The 26,875-nt window shown below is 44.3% G+C and overlaps 1 protein-coding gene across 1 annotated transcript in view; it reads right to left on the bottom strand.

Moving 5' to 3' along the window:
• Nucleotides 1-26,875, bottom strand: part of adgrb2 (adhesion G protein-coupled receptor B2) — a 1,120,188-nt gene that overhangs the window by 92,554 nt on the left and 1,000,759 nt on the right. The window contains exons 31-33 of the mRNA XM_041212905.1: nt 14,583-14,678; nt 12,508-12,547; nt 1,802-2,466 (exon numbers count right to left, since the gene is read on the bottom strand). Of these exons, the coding sequence (XP_041068839.1) occupies nt 1,802-2,466; nt 12,508-12,547; nt 14,583-14,678 (801 nt within the window). The remainder of the gene's footprint in view (nt 1-1,801; nt 2,467-12,507; nt 12,548-14,582; nt 14,679-26,875) is intronic.

The following is a 26,875-nucleotide window of genomic DNA, read 5'->3' as shown; positions in this document are numbered from 1 at the left end:
GATGCAGAGAGATTTTGGGAGGGGATTCCAGAGTTAAATGCCTTGGGAACTGAAGACATGACCACAAATGGTGAGACAGTTGGGATGCCAAGAGGCCAAATTGGAGGTGGATAGAGATCTAAGAGGTTTGTAGGGCTGGAGGAGTTACAGAGATAAGTGAGAGCTGAGGCAATGAAGTGATTTGAAAATAAGGATGCTTCCCTTCAAGAAAGCATTGAGGACAAGAGGACACCGAATTAAAGTAATTTGTTAAAGAAGCAAAAGTGATATGAGGAAAAACTTTTCACAAAACGCCTGTTTAGGGTCTGGGATGCACTGGTGGAGGCAGGTTCAAGTGAAGCATTGAAAAGGGAATTAGACTGTTACTTGAAAAGGAAGAATGTGCAGGGTTACAGAGAGGAGGCGGGGGAATGAAACTAGGTCAGTTGCTTATGTTGCCTCCTTCTGCACTGAAACAATTCTACAATTCTGTGATATTAAAGCTGGGACATTGCCAGGCCAGGAACCAAAGTAAAGCAGAAAACTCCAGGCTGAAGTGAAGAAAAAACTGCAAACACACTGAAATATAGAAGGGGTTCGTCACAATCCAAATATGCAAAGTTAAAGCAATAAACAGTAACTAAATGAAAATCCATTTGGTTGTGGTGGGGGGGAAGATGGTGGGGAGGGTGGTGTTAGTTGCGGGGGTAGGGTGTGGAGGGGGGGGAAGTAGGACTTCTCTGGTAGGGAAACTTTAGGGAGTTGTTGTTAACAACAGGAAGAAAGGAACTGAAAGCAAATTTTATAATGAGGCTCTTTATAGAGGGTGTGAAAGAGGTTATCTGGATTCTGAGCACTGCCACTTCTTAATGGGTTTGTCACCCATTTGTTGACCCTCATGAATGACAGGTAATAGGCTGAATGGATGAAAAAATGTCATTAAGTGCTAACTGAGCTTGGCCATAAGACTCCTGCAAGAGCTAACTGGGGATCTGAAAATGTTGGCAAATACCACTGCTTTACTCTAATATGAAAGTCACAGAAACATTGGGTAGAATCTTACCTATGGTGGGCGGGCTGGGCGGGAGTGGGTGGGGGCAGACGTGGAGCTGTACACCGCCATTTTAAGTGGCAGGCCAATTAAGGCCCGCCCAGTGTAACATGCAGCCGGTAGCGCTCAGCACTACCTGTGCAGGCGGGGGAAGGAACGGCTGCCTCAGGGAGATTAAGTGCATAATAAAACTTTTTTAAAAATAAAGTAAAAAATTATTTAAACATGCCCTCTCATGAGACAGTGTCACATGAGTTGGGACATGTTTGTGAAGTTGACAAAATTTATTTAGTAACTTTATAAAACCTTCAGGAAACCTCATCCCGCCCGTGGATGAGGTTTCCTGGAAAATGCGAAGGCTGCTTGGGCTTTTCGCCTGCCCACCAACCTTAAAGTTGGATGGGTAGCATTGTTAATAGGGTAAATTGCTTTCTTAGTGGCCTTAATTGGCTATTGACAGTTCGGCGAGCGCATGCCTAAAGCAAAATTGAAATGACGTGCGATGATGTTGGGACACAGCCCAACATCATCTTGTGTCATTTTGCACGTCGGCGTGTCGGGCCTGACCCCACACACCAAAGGCAATATTCTGCCCATTGTGTTCTGTGGGTCCTCGTATACCAGGTAGGGATTAGGTAAGTGCAAATGGGATAGCAGTCTCACTGCCAATGAGAGATGGATCGTCACCCCAATTTCGCTGCCTTCTTCTTCTATATTATCCCTGATACATTTAGAAAACGTGACCTGATCAGTATCACTGCTTCAACTTACTTCTAAGGAACCCGTGGACCCCGCTGAACTTGGTTTGTTGCGTGGCATGGTTCTGCTCCTGTCAGCAAGTTCCGACGCCAGAATGTGTCGCACCGAAGGGTGCTGTTTGAGGGGTACACTCCGTGGGTGATTAAGAGTGCCATATGGTTGATTTAAGTTAATGTTGATCTGATCGACTGAGGCAAAGTTAGGATAAATCTCTGACTCAGCTGGTTGGTTCCCGATGATATTATGCTTGTTGTCATCCATATTGATGTTTAACTTGCTGTCCTCTTTGATGAAAGGCTTTAAGCTGACTGTACGTCTTGGGAGCACCATGTAGTCACCTTCCAGTGGCTGCTCCTGTGCCCGCCTCCACTTCACATCCACTGGTTTCAATGTGTTCTCCGTGCACAGATACAGTGTTCCCCTCAACTCACTATTGGTTTCTTTTTTGGCTGGCTGCTCATTCAGTTCATTTATACCAGACATCATGTTGCGCAACTGATGCATAGGAGGCAACTGAACCAAAACATTTCCTGGTGGAATGTTTCCTGGAAGGGTTGTGAAGTTCATCCCTTGACTGTTTATATTTATCTTTTCATCTTCTTCATCGTCCAGAGAAATGCGAGACAGTGTTCCAGTAATAGTCGCAGGATTACAAGTGTTGACTTCCTTGAAAAGTACTAGAGATGCAGAAATAATAAAAGAAATGTCAGCTGCCAAAAAATGCTTTACATTTTTTTTCAGTTTGTTATATTTTTAAGTTCATTCATCTAAGTTGCTTGCAACTGTATTTACCTGACTGAATTGGTGCATTTATTCAGCTTAGGGGTCAGACATGCTTTAGCGGTAACACTCTCACCTGTGAGTCAGGATGTTGGAGTTTCAAGTCCTTCTCCAGGGATTTGAGCGCATAATCCAGACTGACACTTCAATATCATACTGAGGGAAAACTGCAGCATGTGGGGACTGCTGGACACCAAGGTGATCCAGAGCGACCACATCTGTACCAAGTGTTTGCAGCTCGAGGAACGTCGAGTTAAGGAGCTGGAGTCCGAGCTGCAGACGTTGCGCCATATCAGGGAAGGGGAAAGTTACCTGGACACTTTCTCCAGGAGGTAGTCACACTCCTCAGATTAGGTCCTTTGGTATGTGATCAGGGACAGGAGGGTATGACTGCAGGTGAAACAGGTTTGGGGACCCAAGGGGTTGCATTTGAGGAGCCTCGGTACCTGCAACTGTCCAACAGTTACAAGGTTCCTGCAGGCTGTGTAGATGAGAATAAGGACTGCAGGGAGGGTGAGCGAACTGACTACAGCACCGTGGTACAGGGAGCCATTCAAGTGGGGGGAGAAAATGGGAGAGTATCTGTGGTAGGAGACAGCATAATTAGGGGTATAGATACTCTTCTTTGCAGCCATGAGCTTGAGTCCTGAAGGCTGTGTTGTCTGCCTGGTGCCAGGGTTAAGGATATCTCATCAGGGCTGGAGAGGAACTTGGAGTGGGAAGGGAGGGGTCTAGTTTTCATCGCCCATGTTGGTACCAATGATGTTCATAGGACTAGAAAGGAGGTTTTGCTGAAAGAGCTAAAATAAAAAGCAGAACCTCCAAGGTAATAATCTCGGTATTGCCTCCTGAGCCACGGGCAAACTAGCATAGGGTAAATAAATCAAGGAGTTAAATGTGTGGCTTGGTTATTGCTGTGGGAGGAACGGGTTACTGTTCATAGGGCACTGGCACCAGTACTGGGATAGAAGGGAGCTGTTCTGGGGCTTCACTTGAACCATGCTGGGGCCAGTGTCCTGGCGAATTGAATAACCAGGCTGTAGAGAGGGCTTTAAACTAAACGGCGATGGGGAGGGTTCTAGAAAGGGGATACGTAGGCTTACAAAGCAAAAGGACATGGCAGCCTTGCAGGGCAACCATTTAGGTAATGATACCCAGAGTGTGACAGGAAGGGGCAGAGTTTACAAACATAAAAAAAGCAGCAAAAAGGGGAAAAAAATGGTATAAAGTCAAATTTACTTGGGCCTGAATTTTTCCGTCGGTGGTTTGGGGGCGGGGCCCGCTTGCCGATGTGAAAAAGAAGTGGGATGACATCGGGGGGAACCCTCGACGTCATCCCCCCCATTTAAATATTCAGGATGGCGGGCGGACAGCGAAATAAGCTAGTAATTGAACCAATTAAAGGCCCTGCCCATCCAACTTTAAGGTTGGCGGGCAGGACAGGAGCCCCAGTGGGCTTCTGAAAAAAACATGAAACCTCATCCACTGGCAGGATGAGGTTTCATGTCTGTTTTTAAAAAGTTTAATAAGGTTTCTGTGCTTTTTATTAACATGTCCCATCTCAGGTGACATTGTCACATGAGGGGGACATGTTAGTAAGTTTTTAATTTTTTATTTTTCAAGTTAATAAACCTTTCACCAATCTCCCTGAGACGGCACTTAGTCTCAGGGAGATGTGCGCTCTTTCGTGCGCATGTGCGAAAGAATGCACTTTGACAGTTGGGGAATCCCTCCCTCCCTTCACAGGGGGTGTCCAGTTAAAACAGAGATGAGGAGGAATTTCTTCTCTCAGAGTGTGGTGAATCTGTGTAATTCTTTACCGCAGTGGGCTGTGGAGGCTGGGTTGTTAAGTATATTCAAGGCTGAGATAGTCAGATTTTTAATCAGTAAGGGAATCAAGGGTTATGGGGAAAAGGCAGGGAAGTGGAGTTGAGGATTATCAGATCAGCCATGATCTCATTGAATGGCGGAGCAGACTTGATGGGCCAAATGGCCTACTTCTGCTCCTACGTCTTATGGCCTTATGGGTTTTCACTGAGTCAGGATGACTCGGGAACCCTTTAAAATGGCAGGTGGGTCTTGATTCCAGGATTCCCAACCCCATTCCTGGGCTGTGTGATTTTCAGAATGCCTTTTAAAGTTGCAGGCTGGTTCCTGTCAAAGGCCTGCATCTAGCACTCCCAACCTGGCTGGCTCCATTGCAGAGATAGGCATCTCCTACTCCTCTGCAATTTTGATGGAGTTGGACCAAGTTTTTAAAGAGTCCTGGTTCATGGGCCCTCAAAGGAGTCATGAACCCTAGTCTGCATGAGGGCACCTTTTAAAAGGTAAGTTCAAGGGATCCCCCTCATGCCCCCATGCCAAACTCTGCCCTTCTATGCACCCTCTATGTCGCCTCATGTGTCCCATGTCAAGCTCTGCCCTTCCACCTATCTCCTTTGTCCCCTCATGCTCTCTGTGCCATGCTCTGCACTTCCACTCATGGCCTATGTCCCCTCATTCCCCCATGCTAACATATGGCACCTCCATGACCAGTGATCCACTGTATACTTCGAGAATTGATGAACCCTATAGTATATAGTGGCATGTATAAAAAAATGCTTTGAAAAAAAAGTCAGGACTACAAAGACAACAAAAGTGTCAATCATCCAGGCCCTTTGAAACTTGCAAACCACAAATCCTTGAAACCATTTAACTTGTGTAAACAAACATTATGAAATTGACTGTAGAGACCAGAAAGCCTGAGTTGCTAATCAAACAACGTTTCCTCTGGGGAGCAGGTGCTATTCAATAGATACCTGGGCTCTCAGCCAAGCCTCCTTACATATGCTTGGTTGAAAGGCCAGACATCTATTAGATTAATGTCAAAGGGAGCTGTCAAGCTGTCAAGGCATTTAAAAGGCCTGTGCTTTAAATCTTGGAAAAAAATGTCCATGCTGTTAAAAAATAATTGCTTGCTATTTATTCTGTCTGCTGACATATATATGAGGGTTTCCTTTATTGGATTAGTGCTGCATGATTGATTCCACAACCATCCATTATTAGAGTAGGATGCCTGCCATTTTACAGTTTGAATGACAGCGACAAGTGGTTATAGACTGTTTGGTGTGGTACTGTGAATTCCAATGTTTGTTGTTATAAGGGATTTAGCACTTGAATGAAATGTTTGTTGTTATAAGGCTTTTTTTAACTGAAGGAATGTAAATGTAGTAAATTTTTTTATGAATGAGAATATAATGAAGTCTGCATAAATATGTAGAACTTTGTTTTATCAGACTTTATTTTATCTCATATCTGCATGGATCCTGGGGTCTGCCCAAGTTGGATGCGAGGTGAGTTGGCATGCTAGTTGTAAGTGAAAAGGGTGGTGGGCGTGAGCACGGATTGGCATGAGTTGGTACAAAGTTAGCATGGGGCTATAAAGGGCCATGGGATGGGTGCAGAGGTATAGATCGCATGGGGCATAAGGGGCTATCGGGGTTATTTCGGGGTCATACCTTGGCCTGGAGTGCATGAGGGGCCATAAGGGTGGATGGGGGTATAGCTTGGCATAAGCAGCATGAGGGGTGGGTAGGGTGCATAGCTAGGCATAGGCTGGGTGGCAAGTGGGGGATATAGCTCAGCATAGGGGTGGACAGGGGCAAGAGATGGCATGGGGAGTTTATCGAGGGTGAGGGCTGAGTGATGTTTCATGTTTTTTTCATCAATATTTGGACACAGCGCCGGTTTGCTGAGGCAGGTCTTCCGCTCAGCCCGTCTCTGCAGCCTCCTCAGTTCTTCTGGGGTTACCCGCCTCAATTTCTAAACCAACCTTCCACCTTTCCCTCAGACCAAATTCTCCCGTCCCTGTGTACTTGACACAGTAACAAAATCTGGGCCATAATGTTTAATTAGATCTCAATAGGCTGATAGTCTCCTCTGTACTGTGCTATTCTATGATTTTATGACAGCAGGCAGTTATTAATTGCTATAGATGGACTCTGGAGTTGCAGATTGCAGACATTAGGATGAATCACATAGAGTAATTGTGATTTGATGTGTACTTTCAGAAAAAAAATTGAAAATGGTAAAAAGCTAAGAAGTGCAACGTTGGTCTGGAGGCATTGGGAGTCATTTATTCATTTCTGGCATTGTAGGTATTTATTTAGCTATAAAGTTGAAGCAGCAGGAATGAAATTTGAAATATTTATTTATTGGGAAAAGTTCATTTTTCCTCCTGAAAATATATAGCTTAAATGTGAGGTGCAGATAGCACATGTGATGGGAGTTTGGAGAGCAGCTTATGTATTTTCAGCAGGAACAGAGGGGGCCGTTTAATTACTTTTTCCAAGCCAGACAGCCAGAGGAACAACATAAAGAATAAATAGAACACATTGCTGGCAAAAGTAGAAGTCAGAAATACTTAAAAGTTAGCTGTAAAATGCCCCAATCTCTGCAGCTGTGTGCAGCAAAGTTGTAAAGCAGCCATTTACTGCAAACAGCTTCTGCCAATGAAGAGAGCAGAAGTGCAACTGTGCCACTGATGGATAAATTATCTATTGCATTCTTATTGTACCCATTGAAAGTAATGTTTTGTGTTGCAGAGAAAGACTGGCATTTCTAAACCATCTTTCATAACCACAGTATGTTCGAAAGTCTTTGCAGCCAATTATCTACTTTTTGAAGTATAGTCACTGTAGGAAGCTCAGCAGCCATTTGCACACAAACTCCCAGAAATAGCAATATAATAAATGACCAGAAAATCTGTTTTTTAACTGATGTTGGTTGAGGGATAAACATTGACTAGGGTATTGCAGAGAATTTCCCTGTTCTTTTTTTTTCAAAATAATGCCACAAGATTGTTTACATCCACTTGAGAGAACAGGCAATTCCTTGGTTTTCCATCTCATCGAAAGATAAAAAAATCTGCTACCAAATTTGAAAGTCATGAAATCTTGCTTCAAACTGAATTTTAAATTATGACCAGGTTTTGGGATTGTTTTTACCTATTTGGCTCATAGTGTACTTTTAATTAGTTTAGATTATAGAGAGGGAGTATGGTGATGTCACAGAAATCTTTCTGATTGTCAGGATTGTTACAGACTCAAGATTCGAATTGAGTGGATAAGTTGCACAATGTTGCACAGTGCTAATCGTAGTGTGCTGAAGAAGTTATGCTAAATAGTTTATCAGGGACATTGATTTATCAGCATTTGGGACAGATAAGGGGTCCAGGAATAGTGATTTCTCTTTGTTTAAATCCTTATGGGTCATTAGGAAATTCAGTTACTGAAAATAAACTGACAAGCAGTTTAAAAAAAATGAGTTTTGAGTGATTTATTTAGTTCTCTTCTTTTCTTTCATTGGTAGGTCCCCCTGAGAGGTTGGTCGTAATTGTTTTTTTTCATACTTGTGCCTGTAATTGTTTCTCCGTGGTAGTTTTCAAGCTGTTTACTTCATTTTTATTTCATACATTCCCAACGTCTTTAGCCTTCATTGCTGTGATTCAATCAAAAAATGTAATAGAAGCATTAATAGCTTAAAAATGTGATGGCAAAATCGACCAGAGATATAGCATTTATAGGAAGTGTTGAAGAAGACAAGTATATGCTTCTGTTGCATTGCTGTTGGAGATTTTGGTTTCAAGATTCTGGAACGGTCTCTGCAGATTAGAAGGTAGCAACTGTGACCCCATTATTTAAGAAACGAAGGAGAGAGAAAACAGGGAGCTACGGGCCTGTTAGCTTGACATCAGTAGGGAAAATGCTAGAATCTATTCTAAAGGATGTGATAACTGGGCATTTAGAAAATAATGGTGAGGATGGAAAGAGGCATCAAGGAGATTTAGACAAACTAAGTGAATGGGCAAGAATATGGCAAACGGTATAAAATGTGGAAAAATATGAAGTTATCCACTTCGGTAGGAAAAACAGAAATGCAGAGTATTTCTTAGATGGGAGAGATTAGAAAATGCTGACGTCCAAAAAGACCTAGGTGTTCTTATTCATAAGTTACTGAAAGCTAACATGCAGGTGCAATAAGCAATTAGGAAGGCAAATGGTTAGTCTTTATTGCAAGGGGAATTGAGTACAGGAATAAGGAAGTCTTGCTGCAGTTGTATAGATTCTTGGCGAGACCACACCTGGAGCATTGTGTGCAGTTTTGGTCTCCTAGCCTCAGGAAGGATATACTGGCCATAGACGGAGTGCAACAAAGGTTCACCAGACTAATCTTAGGGATGGCGGGGTTGTCCTATGAGGAACTCCTGTGGAGTTAGAGGAGCACTCCACAGAATGTCTTCTTCTTTTGCTTACCTTATGCCTGCTCTGCGCATCCCCAACAAATTTTGAAAGTCAATCCTTCAACAGGCTTTAGGCTCCTATTTTACATATTGGTGGCATCTTAATAAAAGGGTGACATGAGTCATAGAGTCATTTAAGGCACAGAAGGTGACCACTTGGCTCATCGAGTCTATGCTCGGCCAAGCTCCTGTGTTGACTGGTTCAGATTGTCTCACTGCTAAATTAGTATGCATGTTATATTTTTATACCTGAGATACAGCCACCATATGTAACAATTTCTACCTCATAATATTTTATAAGTAAGTGGACATGATGTAGAGATGGTAATGATAAGCAAAAGGATAACAGCACTTGAGAAAGGGTGTTGCTCTTGTCATCATTTGGGACATGATGTGAGAACCGTTTAGGGCACTGAGGGTGTTGTGAGGTAGTGAGTAGTTGGGAAAATTGTGAGCAATTAGTATATGAGAGAATTGAGGATTTTGATGGGGTTAATTAAGGGAAAACTGACATGTTAAGGCAAATGAAGGGATAGTGAAGGGTTGATGAAGGAGGGAGTTCTGTGCATAGGGAGTATTTGAGGAAATTGGGGTAATCAGAATTTATGTGGGTTGTGCGGGATAGTCATGATCTAGGCAGCGAAAGCGAGCAATTGTTCAAGAAGTAGTTGGTGGGGATAAGGTAGTGGATGCAGAGGATGTTCAGGGAGTGAGACATGAGCACTGGAGGATAAGGCAGCATAAGAAAAATGGGTGCTGATGGTTTAATAGTGGGTATTGGGAAGTTGGTTGAGACAGAGTATAGGATGAGATTTATGAGAATTGCTTTATGAAAAGACTATTAATGAATAATGGATACAGTGGATATCGGAAGAAGCAGAGACAGACAGCCTGATTTTATATATAAAGCTGTCATTATTTAACTAATCATTCAACACACTCTTACTCCTCCCCGTGAAGCCTAGGACCATCTGTTTTGTTCATATAATTAATTCAAAGGCCCACTCCCTCAAAGCCTAATTTCATGTCCTCAGCCACTATTCATTTACTTAATTAATTTGTCAAAGCTCAATTTCATGTCATGAATATATTTGTTTACTGTCCTATTGCAAGCCAATTCAGCTTAATTCATGAGGTCAAATAAAATTGGCTTATAGTTTTTAAAATGCTTAAAACATTAGGAAATGCCCTACAGCTAGCAGGAAAAGAGCTTTCTGAACTGGGGGATGGAGACATGGGAGCCAGAGTTTAGAGGTGCAACAGCATCACCAAACATTTGGGGGTGTAAAAAACAACTAATACTAAGTATATCAGTACAGAATTATTTTTAGGCATTTACTCAGAACTGACAATACCGTAACATTAGCCTTGACAAAGTCTTGTTAACACTGGAACTGAATGTGACAAACTGGAAATGCACCCGGATGCAAGACTTAAATATATTGCAGATCGATTGTAATCTTGGAGCAGACAGCAGATGGAAGTTGAGTGGGGAAGGTTGGCGAATGCAGACTAGAGAGAGATTGCAATCATCAGAATGGAGGCTAAAAGATTATTTGAGGAGATATAGGAAGCATTCCTGTTCCTCTAGTCCACAGGAGATTTATAAAAGGCCTGGTGCAGCCAGCACTTCATGTCACCCTTTTGCTCCTAGAGTTTCCAAGCCATGGGAAACTGTTACGTTTAAATCTGACCTCCAACTGTAAGCTTGCAATGATATGTTATCATCTGCTATAAATGTTGGTTGACAGTTGGGGTTTTGTATCATGTTTTTTAGGGTTTAACCTTCTATCAAAACTCCTCCCGTCCATCATGGGGGAGGAGTCCAATAAGTTCAATGCACAAGTTGTTGACAGCAACTTGATTTTTACTGAGACCGGTAGATGTGCCTTTTAATTCAGATGCCAGTAACTTTTTAACTCAAGTGTCTGTTAGAATGTTTCCATTAAAGAAAAAACAAGGAAGCTGACATGGGACTGGGAAATTTATGGAGAAAATTCCCTTGATACCTTCTACATGTTGATCTAGAAGTTTATGCTAGCTTATAGCCAAGGGTAACAGCTTGTTCCCAGTACGATAAGTGCCCCAAGCCTGCTGCTGGGATTTGGGGGGAGGTAGGAATTAGTTTATGATGTCTCTTGGTACAATCTGACAGGCTGAGTTTACAGCCAAGGTGGGAAGGAGTAATGGTTAGGTACAGGAAGACTTGAAGTCAGGCAATGGAATCAGAGAGATGCTGGAAGTCATGATTATTGATAAGCAATGGAATGGACCGGGTTAGGTAATGAGGTATAGTAGAGAAAAACTTGGCTTATGGCACAGCTCCTGTGGCACTGGGAAAGGGCTTGGGGCAACAATGAAAGAAGGAAAACAAGAGTTAGGATGCTCTACCAGGAATAGGCTTCAGAGAGAAACCATTCCTGGGGATTTAGAGCATACATAAGTAGAAGAGTAAGAATAAGGTTGAATTTTTCATCAGTTTGCAACATTATAAATGTTAGTTTTAATTACAGACAAAGGTTTTGATCTGTGTCACAGGTATCCAAAAGCAGTGTTTCATAAAAATTTTATAAATTGTCAATGAGCTAATCAGTGAGGAAAATGTACCTGTTAGAAATAGGTTTACCTGTAATTACTGACAAATGGGGCTGGATTTAATAGAGGCAATAGGGGTCTTACCTGCCAGCTCTCCATCTGGTGGGAGCCCCACTTTGCCTCTTTTAAGGAAGGCCCACCAAATTAAATGTCATTCAAGCACTTAACTGGATGGTGGCAGATCTTTCTTCGGAAGAAAGGACCATGAGGGTAGATGTCCCACTGCCGAGAATTGCTAGCCAATCATGGGTTGGCAGTTCTATTGAACAGCAGCGCCGCTGGGGAGGCAGTAGCTGCTGCCAGTATGACCCCACACACCCCACCTGCTCCGAGGCCATTTAATCTCCCTGGATCCCAGGCCACAGGTGAGCAATGGGGGGGGCGTGCAGTTAAGGAGTGGGGTTCATCGACAAGGGCAGGGGTGTGGCTCTCAGCAGGCCCTCACCCTTCCTGATACCAGGTCCCTTGATCAGGCAGTGAGTGCCTTAATGAGGGAGCCACCCCAAGCCCCCCATCCCCGCATTTCTAGGGAGCCCATAAACAAATCCATGTGGGCTTGTTTGTCGTGCTCCCCAAATGGTGAACCCCCTGCCCATTGCTGGGTAAATACCACTTAAGTGAACACTAATTGCTCGCTTAAGGGCTTCAATAGGTCGCAGGACGGGAAGGCCATCTTCAGCCTTACAGCCATAGACTTAATCTGGATGGAGGCAAGAAGGTGACGGGTTATCCACACGTCACCTTCCTGCCTGATTAAATGCCTTCCCAGCTTCAGACCTGCCACAGGGAAGGGCAATAAATTCTGTCCATGAAGTGTGAAATAACAGATGAGAAACGTGTGCACATGTACTATTTTTATTATTTTAAAAATAACCTGAAGTAAACATATAATATAAATTGGTGAATGCAGATGAGCGCCAAAGTTAAATCAATCTTGGTATCATTCATATTAATACTCAGCTGTTAATTTTTCCTATGAATAATATTAAGCAGAGTGACAGTAGGGCAAAATATTAATAGCTAATGCCTGTCATGCCACTCTAGGATCTAAAGCATTTCTTACCTGACTGGCAGGCTAGGTCCACATCCTTTTCAAAATCTGTCTATAAAAAGGCAACAAAAAACAAAAAAATACAATAAATTAGAGACTTTCAGCTGTTGGAAATCAGACTGTTCTGAAGTACCCTTTCCTTGTTTCTAGAATAGTAAAAGTAGATACCGAGACCTTGAATGAGAAGTCAGGTGAGAGTCTATCTGCCTGATATTTCAGAGATTCAAAATTCTAGCCCCCTCCCAAACTCTGGCTCTGAAATTCATGAACTGCCATCTGATTATGGATCAAGGCCTACCTGGCCTTCTGTTGTGCTGCTGTAGCTCTGGCCTACTGGGTGATGGGTGCTCATAATCCGTGCTGTGGGTAGTGTGCACAAATTCTAATATACCATTCGTGGATTAAATATTTTACAGACAAAAGCAATGGCATGCTTGTGTGCTAAATTATAAGTTGCGTGATATAGCCTGATAATATTTCTTTTTATTCATTCTTGATATGTAGGTATTGCTGCAAAGCATGCAGTTATTGTCAAACTTTATTTGACTTGAGATGGTGATGGTGAGCCACCTTCTTGAAACTTCCTTCCTTCTTGTAGTCCTTGTGGTGAAGGTACTCCGACAGCGCAGTTGTACCTACACCACATGAACAGCATCAGGTCAAGAACGCAGCTCACCACCACCATGTCAATGGCAAAAAATGCTGACCTAGCCAGCAAAGCCGCCTCCCTCTCCCTGAGCCTCGATCGCCAGCTTCTCCCTCCATCAGCCTCAATCGCCAGCCTCCTCTCCCAAACCCTCGATCACCAGTCTCCTCCTCCCTCAGCATTGATCACCAGTGTCCCCTTCCTTCAATATCTAGCTGCACCCACCCTTGTTAGCCCGATCGCCAGTCTCCCCTTCCCCATCCTTGATATCCAGCCTCCCCTGCCTCAAACTTTACATGCACCATCTTCGGCCCCCAGTCTTGATTGACAGCTTCCTCCTTCACCAGCCTTGATTTCCAAGCTCCGACTCTCCCAAACCATGATTGCCAACCTCTGCATCACGCCAGTTCTGACTGCAAACCCTCCCCCACATCCCTTGCTGGGAGGCTGTCAGATCATCCTTTGTTGTATAGCCTTTTGGCATGGCTGTTCAATTGACCAGCTGGCAGGCAGCAGGCAGAGCTACAGGGTGCAAATAAGGTTATTTAAGGCACATTTCTTTTTCACTTTCTTTGTGGAGTCAGGAGGAGCATAAGACCCCATAAGGCAGGTTTAGGCTTCCGCAGTGCTGGCTGTCCTCCCTTTCTCTTCTGCATTACCTCTCAGCATGCCTCATTCTCTTGGACAACTTCCTGATGCTTAAAGCTCCGCTCACATTCCTAGGTCAGTTGCCAAATTCTGACTGTTTCAAGTTAAAATCATCTCATGGCACCAGCATCGGTCATGTTTGGTGTTCAGCCCCATCCACCACCACCAGCACCCCCACCAACCTTTTTCCTATTAAATTCCACCCTTGTGTAAAATATAACTGACAGGGTATTTTCCTGTCGAGCATTGGTAAATAATATGAATAAGCATATGGAAATGTCTGATCAGTAGCTTTCTGTGACTGGTTCCTGATTTACATCACTGATACAGAAACGTTACAAATATAAACCTCAGCTTTAACATCTATTTCACACATTCCTTCACAAAAGCTGCTGCTGCTGGTCTTATCCATGGGAGCTGAATGATTGCTTCTGGTATTTCCCTGAAGAATAGTTTGTTGTCCCTTCAGCTATGGTGGAGATAGAGGTTACCCAGTTTATATTGAAGCTAACCCAAAGCACACAGCAGGCTATGGCACAGGTAGGCCCAGTGTGTATATTCTGGCTCTTTGCTACAGCAATCCAAAACTAATTCTGATCTATCCTCACAGCCCAGTATCTTTCTCTGCTTTAAATATTTGTCTAGCTTTTCCTTAAGAAACTTAATGGTTTATGCCTCAACCACTCCCTGTTGCAAAACAGTTTATGTTCCAACAAATATTTGAGTAACTACTGTCAGGGTGAGTCAGTTTTTACTTTTTGTTCTGCTCTGTGTGAATTGGTCCTTTACTCACCATAATCTGGACTTGACCATTTTTGTAAGAATCAGGTGAGTTTTCATTCTCTTCAGTTTTGCAGCTTCCTGTTCGACATTTTACAACATCCTGAATCTGCAAATAATGTGCAACAATAATAATCAGCAAGATGCAGTTGCCAAGCCTATTTTCCTCTCTAATCTTCTCTGGCTTTGTGTGGCTTTTTAGTTCCTTACCTCTTTAATTTTCCCAGAGCCTGCTGTGTCCTCTACTATCCACTATAAAAGATTTTCTTCCATTCGAGGGGTGCTGTCCCAATACAAGTTGTTTGTGTCTGCCTTTATTTCTTCCTCCATGAATGAATATTCCTCTTGCTTTTTGTCAGCCTCTGCTTTCCGATAGCCTCTATGTGCCTCCCTTTTGATCTGACTATAACTCTATTTACATCTGTCTCTCTAGCAATATCTGACCTTCCCATTTTAGAGGATATTCTTCCTTATGCCTCTTGGACTTTGGTTGAAGTAGCCGGGCAACCTAGATCCATATCTCCATCAATACCACTCTGAAGTAGTTTGCTACTGTTCATTTAGATTTTATTTGATTTGTTTATTTTTATTCATCTACTCGTCATACACATTCATAACTGGACCTGCACTGGAGCATAGCAGGAGGCAAGAGAGCCTTAGGTGTTCAGAATTGAGCTGATAAGTGGTGACTTTTGGACCACACAGATGCCAGGCATTGACTGTCTCCAACAAAAGAGAATGTAGCCATCTCTCCTTGACATTCAATGGCATTATCATCGCTGAAGGCCCACCATCAATATCTTTGGGGTTACCAATGACCAGTCTGACCAGAAACTTAACAACACCATTCATATAAATACTGTGGTTGCTAGAGCAGGTCAGAGGCTGGGAATTCTCCAAAGAGCAACTCAGCTCCTAACTCTCCAAAGTCTGTCCACCATCTACAAGACACAAGTAGGTATGAATTGAAATATTCTGCACTTGCCTGGGAAGCAGAGGCATAGAGGTATTCTCGCTAGACTAGTATGGCAGATGGCGAAATTTGAATTAAATAAAAATCTGATGCTGACCACAAAACCATTGCAATTGTCATAAAAACCCATCTGGTTCACAGAAAATATGCTGTCCTTACCTGGTCTCGCCTACATGTGACTCCAGACGCACAGTAATATGGTCGAATCTGAAATGCCCTCTGAACAAGGATGATTAGGGGTGGGTATTAAATGCTGGCATAGCCAGCGACGCCACATGGACAAAAAAACAATTCAGGAAACTAAGCACCATCCAGAACAAAGCAGCCTGTTTGATTGCCATCCCATCCACCACCTTAAGCATTCACTTCCTCCACCAGTGCACAGTAGCAACAGTGGCTCAGCTGCACAGAGGTGGAGGAAAAAGAGGGGAAAAGCAATAGTGGTAGGAGAGTCAATAGTAAGGGGAACTGACAGGCGTTTCTGCGGCCATAGACGTGACTCCAGGATGGTACGTTGCCTCCCTGGTGCCAAGGTGTAGGATGTCACTGAATGGCTGCAGGGCATTCAAAAGGGCAAGGGCAAACAGGCAGAGATCATGGTACATATTGGTACCAACAACATCGGTAGAAAGAGGGATGAGGTCCTGCAAGCAGAATTTAGGGAGCTAGGAAACAGATTTTAAAACAGGACCTCAAAGGTAGTAATTTCTGGATTACTTCCGGTGCCGTGTGCTAGTGAGTATAGAAATAGGAGGTTAGTCCAAATGAATGAGTGGCTGGAGAGATGGTGCAGGAGAGGGGGCGTTAGATTCCTGGGACATTGGGACCATTTCTGGGGGCGGTGGGACCTGCACAAGGCAGACGGGTTGCAACTGAACTGTAATGGGACCTACATCCTTGTGGGGAGGTTTGCTAATGCTGTTGGGAAGGGTTTAAACTAACTTGGCAGGGGGATGGGATCCTGAGAGGAGGTTCAGCAGGGGGAGATGCACAGCCAAAATTAGAAGGGAAAGCAAGTGAGTCTGGAAGGCATAGAAATTATAGGCCAGTTAAGGCACAAGGGAGTTTGGCAAGGTTGGATGGTATTTATTTTAATGCAAGGAGTCTGATGAATAAGGCAGATGAGTTGAGGGCACAAATTAACACATGGAAGTATGATGTCATTGCTGTCACAGAGACATGGTTGAGAGAATGGCAGGATTGGCAGCTCAATATTCCAGGATATAGGGTCTTCAGGCGAGACAGGGAGGGAGGTAAAAGAGGGGGTATTGCAATATTGATCAAGGAATAATTGCAGCAGTAAGGAGGGATGACATCTTAGAAGGCTCCTCAAATAAAGCCATATGGGTAGAACTTAAAAACTTAAAAACAAAAAAGGAGTGATCACATTGCCGGAAGTGTACTATAGGCCCCCAAACAGTCAGATAGAAATAGAAGAGCAGATATGTAGGCAAATTTCGGGGAAGTGTAAAAATAATAGGGTAGTTACAATGTGGAATTTCAACGTCCCCAACATTAACTGGGTTAGTCATAGTGTGATAGGTTTAGAGGGAGCGGAATTCTTAAAATGCATCCAGGAGAGCTTTTTAAGCCAATACGTAGTAGGTCCTACAAGAGAGGGGGCGGTCCTGGACTTAATTTTAGGGAATGAAGCCGGGCAACTGGTAGAGGTATCAGCAGGGGAGCATTTTGCAGATAGTGATCATAACTCCGTTAGATTCAAGACTGTTATGGAAAAGGACAAGGATGGGCCAGAAATCTGAATCCTAAATTGGAGGAAGGCCAATTTTAATAAGATCAGACATGATTTGGCCAGAGTGGACTAGGATCAGCTACTATTAGGTAAATTTGTGTCAGAGCAGTGGGACTCATTCAAGAAGGAAATAGGGAGAATACAGAGCCAACATATTCCAGTAAAGACAAAGGGTGGGACCAACAAATCCAGGATTGGATAAAGAGAAAAAGGGAGGCTTATGGCAGATACCGAGGGCTCAAAACAGCGGAAGCCCTAGAGGAGTATAGAATGTGTAGGGGGAACTTAAAAAGGAAATTAAGAGAGCAAAAAGAGGGCATGAAAAAACATTGGCAGGTAAAATAAAGGAAAATCCAAAGTTATTTTACAAGTACATTAAGAGTAAGAGGATAATTAGGGAAAGAGTAGGGCTCATTAAGGACCATAGTAGTAATTTGTGTGAGGAGCCGGAAGGCGTAGGTAGGGTTCTAAATGAATACTTTGCGTCAGTGTTCACAAGTGAGAGGGATGACATCGGTATGGAAATCAGGCAGAAGGACTGTGATATAATTAATGAAATTAGCATAGAAAGTAAGGAGGTTCTAAATGGTCTGGCAGGCTTAAAAGTAGATAACTCTCCAGGCCTGGATGAAATGTATCCCAGGCTGTTGAGTGAGGCAAGGGGGGAGATAGCAGGGATGCTGGCAGTAATTTTCAATACCTGTCTGGCCACAGGAGAGGCGCCAGAGGACTGGAGGACGGCCGATGTGGTACCATTATTCAAGAAGAGAGAAGGGGATAAACCAGGGAACTTCAGGCCAGTCAGTCTAACCTCAATGGTGGGGAAGCTATTGGAAGCAATTCTGAGGGACAGAATTAATCTGCACTTGGAGAGGCAGGGATTAATCAAGGACAGTCAGCATGGTTTTGTTAAGGGAAGGTCATGTCTAACCAATGTGATTGAATTTTTCTAAGACGTGGCCAGGTGTGTAGATGAGGGCAATGTAGTCTACTTGGACTTCAGCAAGGATTTTGATAATGTCTCACATGGGAGTCTGATAATGAAGGTAAGAGCCCATGGGATCCAAGGCCATTTGGCAAATCGGATCCAGAATTGGCTGAGTGGCAGGAAGCAGAGGGTGATGGTCAAGGGGTGTTTTTGTGACTGGATGCATGTGTCCAGTGGGGTTCCACAGGGATTGGTGTTGGATCCCTTGCTGTGTGTGGTATATATAAGCAATTTAGACTTGAATGTAGGAGGGTTGATCAGTAGGTTTGCAGATGACACGAAAATTGGTGGGGCGGTAAATAGTGAGGAGGATAGCCTTAGATTACAGGAGGATATAGACAGGCTGGTCAGATGGGCTGATCAGTGGCAAATGGAATTTAATCTGGACAAGTTTGAGGCGATGCACTTGACAGGACAAACAAGGCACGGGAATACACGATGAATGGTAGGACCCTGGGAAGTGCCGAGGATCAGAGGGACCTTGGTATGCTTGTCCACCGGTCCCTTAAGGTGGCGGGACTCGTAGATAAGGTGGTTAAGAAGACATATGGGATACTTGCCTTTATTAGCCAAGGCATAGAATATAAGAGCAGGGAGGTTATCCTGGAACTGTATAAAATGCTGGTTAGGCCACAGCTAGAGTATTGCATGCAATTCTGGAATCCACATTATAAGAAGGATGTGATTGCACTAGAGAGAGTGCAGCAGAGGTTTACCTGGATGTTGCCTGGAGAGTTTTAGTTATGAGGAAAGATTGGATAGACTGGGGTTATTTTCCCTCGAGCAGAGGAGATTGAGGGGGCACACGATTGAGGTGTATAAGATTATGAGGGGTATTGATAGGGTAGACAAGTAGGAACTTTTCCCCTTGGTGAAGGGATCAATAACCAGGGGGCATAGATTTAAGGTAAGAGGCAGGAGGTTTAGGAGGGATGTGAGGAAGAATTTTTTTCACCCATAGGGTGATGGGAATCTGTAACTCATTCCCTGAAAGGGTGGTCGAGGCAGATACCCTCATAACACTTAAGTAGTATTTGGATGTGCACTTGCGATGCCATGGCATACAAGGCTATGGGCCTAGTGCTGGAAAATAGGATTAGAATAGTTATGTACTTGTTTGACTGGCGCAGACTCGATGGGCCGACGGGTCTTTTTCTGTGCTGTAGACCTCGATAGCTCTATGACTGTATGTACTGTCTATGAGGTGTGCTGCAATAACTTGCCAAGGCTCCTTCGACAGCAACTTCCAAATTGGTGACCTTTACCATCTAGAAGCACAAGGGCAGCAGACCCCTGGAAACACCACCATCTGCAAGTTTCCTCCCAAGTCACACAGCATCCTGACTTGGAACTATATTGCTGTTCATGCACCATCACTAGGTCCAAATCCTGGAACTGCTTTATAGTGCTGACATGGGCAGCAGTGGTACAAGAAGGCAGCTCACTATGGTTGCTCAAGGGAAATTAGGGATGGACAATAAATGCTGAAAGTGATGTTCACATCCCATGGGTGAATATAAAAAAAGAGCCACCAGACTGAATATTTCTGTGTTGCTCTAGCATTCTCTTGGTAGCAACATTGCCCTCTAAGATAAACAGCGCTCAAGATTACTTCACCACTCCCCAATATAATCCAACATGGCCAACACAATCCATGAGTCTAACGGTAGCAATCTCAAGTTCCTGATATAAAGAATTTATATGGGATGGCAGTGCTGGTGAGGTACTCTCAAGACTAGACAAGACAGCGCAGATTAACCTAAATCTAAAGCTGACAGTTTAGGAACATTATTATGTGCGTGAGTGTACATGGAGTTGAGTGGAGGGTACCAAACTGAGGGCTCAAACTACCAATGAGTCATCCATATTGTCCAAGATTCCCTGCTATAATAAGCATGCATGTTGCTGCCAATTAATCGGACCTTACAAATGTTGTAGGAATGAATTATTTTGATGCAGTAATCTAATGATCAGAAAAAAATTGCTACTTTCACCTCATGCTAGGTGTGCAATAGAGAATGGCCAAAGCAACAATGGGAATGCCCAAATTAAAAGAGAACAGTAATGTGATATTAAATCACTCCTCAACAGGCGTGCACTCACCCAATGGATTCTGCTAACAGTTCAGCCATCACCACCCATCTCCATCGCTCCCTCCAGAATGTCCATTCACATGTGAACAAGGCCCATGTCATTCATTTATTGTAAGGGGGATTGAGTATAAGACTAAGGACGTTTTGCTGGCATTATATAGGGCTTTGATGAGACCACACCTGGAGTACTGTGTGCAGTATTGATCTCTCCACCTAAGGAAGTACATGCTTGCCTTGGAAGTGGGGCGACAAAGGTTCACTATATTGATTCCTAGGATGAGGAGGTTGTCCTAAGAGGAAAGATTGAGTAGATTGGGTATCGTATTCACTGGGATATAAAAGAAAGAGAGATGATCTAATTGAAATGTCTAAAATTCTTCGAGGACATGGCAGTGCCGTGTCCTACTCTTCTCTGCCAAAATATACCAGAATCATCCTGGAATACAAAGATAATTCTTGGTTTCTCTTCTATAATACAAACCATCTTTTCACTCCTCTTTGTATTGTCTATCCTCACCCCTGAGTTGTGAGGAGATCATAGACTTTTTTGTCACTATGATTGTGGCCATCCATTCAGCTGCCCTATCACACTGGGTCAAACTTCCTCTAAGTTCCTCCAGCCTCTAGTTTCTGTCCTTATATCCCATTATGCTCTCTCTAAGCTCATTCTGACCATGAGTCCCACCTCTTGCTCCATTATCCAAGCTTGACCATTCTAAGTTTTTTCTGGCCAGTCTCCCATCTGCCACCCTACATAAAAACTGCTGCTCATATCAACTCCTGTTCACTGTCCACCCACATGTTTATTGGTCTACATTGGCTCCCGGTTCAGCAACATCTGTTTTGAAAGTCGCATTCTTGTTTACAAATGATCAATGGCTTCACCCCTCCCTACCTTGTAATCTCCATCACCCCTACATCCCTCTGATACCTGCACTCTTCTAATTCTGGCATTTGTGTATCCACAAATGTCATCACTCCACCATTGGCGGTTGTTCCTTCAGCTGCCTCGGCCCTACACCAGGCTTGTCCAACATACAGCCTGCAGGCTGGAAGCCCCTCTATGCGGCGCCCAGCCAGTTTTCAAAATTCCAGTCAAACAGGTGAGTTTCAATGGAAGATTCTGCATGGAGCTGCTCCTTCAATCAGAGACTGCTTCTCTCCTGTTTTTGCTGCTGATAGGCTCAGTAGCGAGCCTATCGACAGCAAATGAGGGAGAGAAACAGTCTCTGATTGGAGGAGCAGTGAATACCAGCATTGTTGAGTGTGCTGATGGCTACCGGGCCAGGGGAGCCAGGTACGTCGGGCCTGCAGAGGGTGATGTTTTGGTGGCCCGGGAGGCGAAGTTGTGTCGGACTCGTGAAGGAGATGATGCCCTCATGAGCATGTGGGTCTGAGAGTGTGTGGAGGTGGGGCCGGCACTGAGAGAGTGCATTTGTGAGTTTTGGGGAGGGGTGGGGGGGAATGAGAGAGTGAGTGTGTGGGCAATTGAGTGTCACTGAGTGAGTGTGGGGTAAGTGTATGAGACTGTGTGTGTGTGTGTCTGTGTGTGTGTGTGTGTGTGTGTATGTGAATACGAGAGACGAATTCTCCTTCAAGTCACACAGCATCCTGACTTGGAATTATATTGCTGTTCCTTCACTGGGTTCCTTTGCTGGGTTAAAATCCTGGAACTCCCTCCTTAAGAGCACCATGGGTATACATCAGAATGGCTGCAGCGGTTCAAAGAGGCAGCTCATCATTAACTTCTCAAGGGCAATTAAAGATTGGCAATAAATGTGGGCTTCCCTGTGATGCCTGAATCTTATGAACAAATACAAAATATGCATCAAGCTCAGCTCTTTTCTACATCATCTCCAGATAAAGACCTGATATTACATCTCTATGTTTTCTTGCCAAGTTTTTATTTTTGTTTTCATTACTTCAGTCTTAATAGCTTTCATATTTTTCTATGATGGTCTGTAAACTCTACACTTTGTCCTGTTTCTCCTCCTCTCTCTCTACTTCAGTGGCCTTCACTAAAGTTCTCTTGAATCAGCCATTCAGGATCAGTTTGTGAACCTGTTTCCTCACTTCCCAATCTGCTGAGCCACTGAATACTCTTTAAGCAATCTTTCAATTTTATACTAATAGTGGCGGGCTGGAAAGTCGGCATGATTTCTTCTGGGCAGCGAGGTAGGTGAACATGCGCGATCTTTTGCCTTTCAGCTCATTAATTATGCATTAGCGCATCTTGTGGCTGGGCAGGCTGGAACTTGCCAACCCCACACTTCCCTCATGTGGTCGAAGGTCCTGGCACCTAGAAGGAGATTCGCTTATTGTAGGCCAGGAGCTCTGCTCTACTCCTCCAGAGTCTTTGCGCTGCAGCTCGTATTGGAGAAGCTTGTGGATGTGAGCAACCACATCCTTGGACATATGAGGGCACCTCTGGCATTGCCTTTCATTCATCTCTAAATAAGAGTACTGCCGGGGATACACCCATGGTCGGGCCAATGCTAGCCATTGCAGTGGTCCATGTTTGCCTGCCTCTTGACCTTATAGAGGCCACACTGCCTCTTGCTGCTCAGGTCCTTGCTCCTCATGGTCCTGTGTCAACTGGTTACAGTCCCACCTTCTCCTCATCTGGATGAGAGCTATTACCAAGGCAGGGTTGTCAGCAGTCTGCATCATCGACATCTCAGGAGATGTGTGAATGAATTCAAGTGATACATTAAGTGAGCATGTCCTTTCCAGGTTCCCCTCCATCTCAAAGCCAGCAGGCAAGTGTTAAGCCCTTCACCTGGCCTATATTTAGACATGGCAACCCACCCCACCTCTTCCAGGTAAAGGACATCCTCGAGGACCAGAGTTGGGTGTTCCCGCCATTTATACTTGAATACTAATGGAGACGTTACTCTCTCGCCAGGGTGATGTTAGCCATGTTCAAGAAGCCTCATGTGGGCACTTTTCTGCTTTTGTTTCCACTACCCTTGAAACTCTATAGAGAGACCATTGCCTTGGCAGCATTGAAAGACTAACCACATGACCCTTTGTCAACCATGACCATTCACCCGGGAGGATGGAAGTTTGGAGTTGCAAGTTGGCTGCCCTCCACCAGCCGTGCCCCTTGGAGGCATTCCATCTTCATCCCTCCCTTCACCCCTGTCTCTGACTGCAGCCGATGGCAAATGGCACAGAATGAACAGCAGCTCCACACCTTACTAAGATCTCAATGTTATGAGACCCATGAGTCAGGGACAAACCTGCTGCAATGTGGGTTTCATCGGAGAGAGAACACAAGTGAGCATCTTTGACATCCAGCTGCCTCATAATTATTAGAGTGTCCCTTTAGTTGGCCATTTTTGCGCCACCTTTCAAACTCACTCTACCACCTTCCACCCTCTCCCTTGGGCCCACCAACTTCCCTGCATTACCCTTGACCCACCCAACATCACCATTCCTCTCCCCTTTATCATCCTTGAACTTCCCCGTTCCCCTGTGACCTTATCATGATCCACCTCTACATACCTTTTCTTCCCTCAGAGCTGATACCCATTGCTATCCTCCATGCCCACCATTACCCTGTCCCCTCCCGTTATCCAAGCCAGTTGGCTTGTCCCCTTCTGCGATCAACCTGATGAGACCTTCACCTACCAAACTCTCACCCTGGATCTGCCACCCTACCGCATCCCATTCCACCCTCAGACTGTAACTGTTCCCTCCTATCACAAGTATCTCTCCCCCAATGACCTACCATTGACACCACTGACCCTGTCCTCTAAGGCATCTTTCCTTTCCCAGACACTCTTCCCCACCCTTTCCTGGACACTCTCCCTAGTCTTCCCATGTAACCCTGCTTCCCCTGTCCAGTCTTTGCTCTACCCTTTCACCCTACTGCCCTCCCCCCACCTCCAGCCTGCACCTGCCTCCCTTGTCCAACCTTGGTGCAGCATTTGCTAATGACACTCAAGTGAAGTTATGCAAGGTCACCAAGAAGGAGAAAGCAAGACCTACAGAGCTCAAAGTTGTGGAAGAAATGAGTTTGCCAGATACACGCCACTTACATACAGTTGTAAAACTGGGTGTTCTAAATTTGCAATGGCGGGGAACTTAATTTGGAGGGTGAACTTAATTCTGATGAGGTGGCCTTTAATAAGCATGCTTGAGATGCTAATGCATGCAAATGGGGTCCTGACATGGTTCCTTGGGAAGCTCGATCCGCCCTTTACTCGCCTTGAAAGTTGGGAGAACAAAGTTCCAACAGTTTATCCCGCCATTGGGAAACTTTTTTGCCTCCCGCCAAATTAATTTCAACTTCTAATGGAGCCAGAAAATTCTGCCCATTGGTTGTAAAATTCGGTTCTGTTTTGGTGCTGCAGGTGCCATTTTGATACCAAAACGGAGTCCACACTGTGCATACACACTTCCAGCAAAACCTGTGTTGAATGCCATTTTACTGAGGACATTAGCGCAGGTCTGAGGAGTGTGGTCTGGAAGTAGGCAGATCATAACATCAGCCAGTGTGCAATGCTGATTTGACACCAGTGCGGTCATTTCTAACTTCACTGCTCCAGCTAATGCCCTCTCTTAAACTTGCACAGGTGAATATGTGTTTAGCAGCAGGACAGACAAACCCATCAATAGTTTTTAAGGAGAGATAAAAACAAAAAAACTGCGGATGCTGGAAATCCAAAACAAAAACAGAATTACCTGGAAAAACTCAGCAGGTCTGGCAGCATCGGCGGAGAAGAAAAGAGTTGACGTTTCGAGTCCTCATGACCCTTCGACAGAACTTGAGTTCGAGTCCAAGAAAGGACTCTTTCTTGGACTCAAACTCAAGTTCTGTCGAAGGGTCATGAGGACTCGAAACGTCAACTCTTTTCTTCTCCGCCGATGCTGCCAGACCTGCTGAGTTTTTCCAGGTAATTCTGTTTTTGTTTTGGATTTCCAGCATCCACAGTTTTTTTGTTTTTATATAATAGTTTTTAAAGGATCATCTAAATATTTTCAGGTTAGTTGCTGATCGATTTCTACTGGTTCTGTCTGAGTTTGTAGGGATACTGTGAGTTTTCCACTGATGTAATTGGTAAAGTCAACCTGGAGGGGTGAAGGCCTTGATTCTGACTTCAAGTCTTCATTTGCTCTGAGTTATCATCTCCCTTGGCCTGTAACATAGAAGGAAGGTCTTATCCACCGAGGGTCATTGGGGAGCACTTCTTTCACTTCAACCTAAAGTAAGAAAAATCATCTCTGTTTTATGAAGGAGCAGCTCACTGAAATCTGCCACCACCTGCAGCTGACTTTCAGCCTTAAAGCAGGGCCATTATGGTGCTACTGGTGGCCGTGAAGGTGCCCATAACCATGAATTTCTTTGAATTGGGATCCTTCCAGCTTGGAGATGACAACATCTCTCACATCTCCCAGTTCGCCATCTATTGCTGCAAAAGGGAGGTGATTGATTTTCTTGATGCCAGGAGAGGGGAGTAATTCACGTTCTCTCTAACCAGACAGCAGCAGGTACATTGTGCAGGATAGTGGGCTTTCCTCTCATGGTGCATGGCCATCGACTTCACATTCTTTGCTTTGTGGTTGCTGCCTATAAATGCCGAGATGTACTGCAGCTGCAAAAGTTCTATTTTTTGAAATGCAGTTGGTATTTTTCTAAATTCAGTCATGGGATGTAAACATCGCTGGCTAGGCCAGCATTTATTGCTCATCCCTAAATGCCCCTGAGAAGGTGGTGGTGAGCTGCCTTCTTGAACTGCTGGAGTCCATCTGGTGTAGGTACACCCACAGTGCTGTTAGGAAGGGAGTTCTAGGATTTGACCCAGCGACAGCGAAGGAATGACAATAGAGTTCCAGGATGTGTGGATTGCAGGGGAACTTGCTCTTGATGGTGTTCCCATGCATCTGCTGCCTTTGTCCTTCTAAGTATAGGTTGCGGGTTTGGAAGATGCAGTTGAATAAGCCTTGGTGAGTTGCTGCAGTGCTTCTTGTATATAATAGAGACACCTGCCACTGTGAATTGGAGGTGGAGAAAGTGAACGTTTAAGTTGGTGGATGGGGTGCCGATCAAGCAGGCAGCTTTGTCATGGATAGTGTTGAGCTTTTTAGGTGTTGTTGGAATTGCACTTATCCAGGCAAGTGGTGAGTATTCCATCATACTCCTGACTTGTGCCTTAAGATGGTGGACAACCTTTGTGGAATCAGGAGGTGATTTACTCATCACAGAATTCCCAGCCTCTGACCTGCTCTTGTTGCCACAGTATTTATATGGTTAGTCCAGTTAAGTTTCTGGTCAATGGTAACCTAGGATGTTGATGGCGAGGGATTCAGCACATCAACAGCATCCTGGCACTGTCATGATGCCTTTATTCTGAGCCAGTCTGCAGTTCCCTCCATATTTGACCAACCACTTCAAACCAGATAGATGCTGCTGGGGTAAAAGGGATATTCATTTATGACTCATTACTCCCATGTGCAAACTAACTGCGAGTGGCCAGCATGCATTTAAGAGCCA

This window comes from Carcharodon carcharias, chromosome 19 (assembly GCF_017639515.1).
Source record: "Carcharodon carcharias isolate sCarCar2 chromosome 19, sCarCar2.pri, whole genome shotgun sequence".
NCBI classification, from domain to species: domain Eukaryota; kingdom Metazoa; phylum Chordata; class Chondrichthyes; order Lamniformes; family Lamnidae; genus Carcharodon; species Carcharodon carcharias.
The sequence above is the reverse complement of the archived record's forward strand: the minus strand, read 5'-3'. Positions and strand labels throughout refer to the sequence as shown.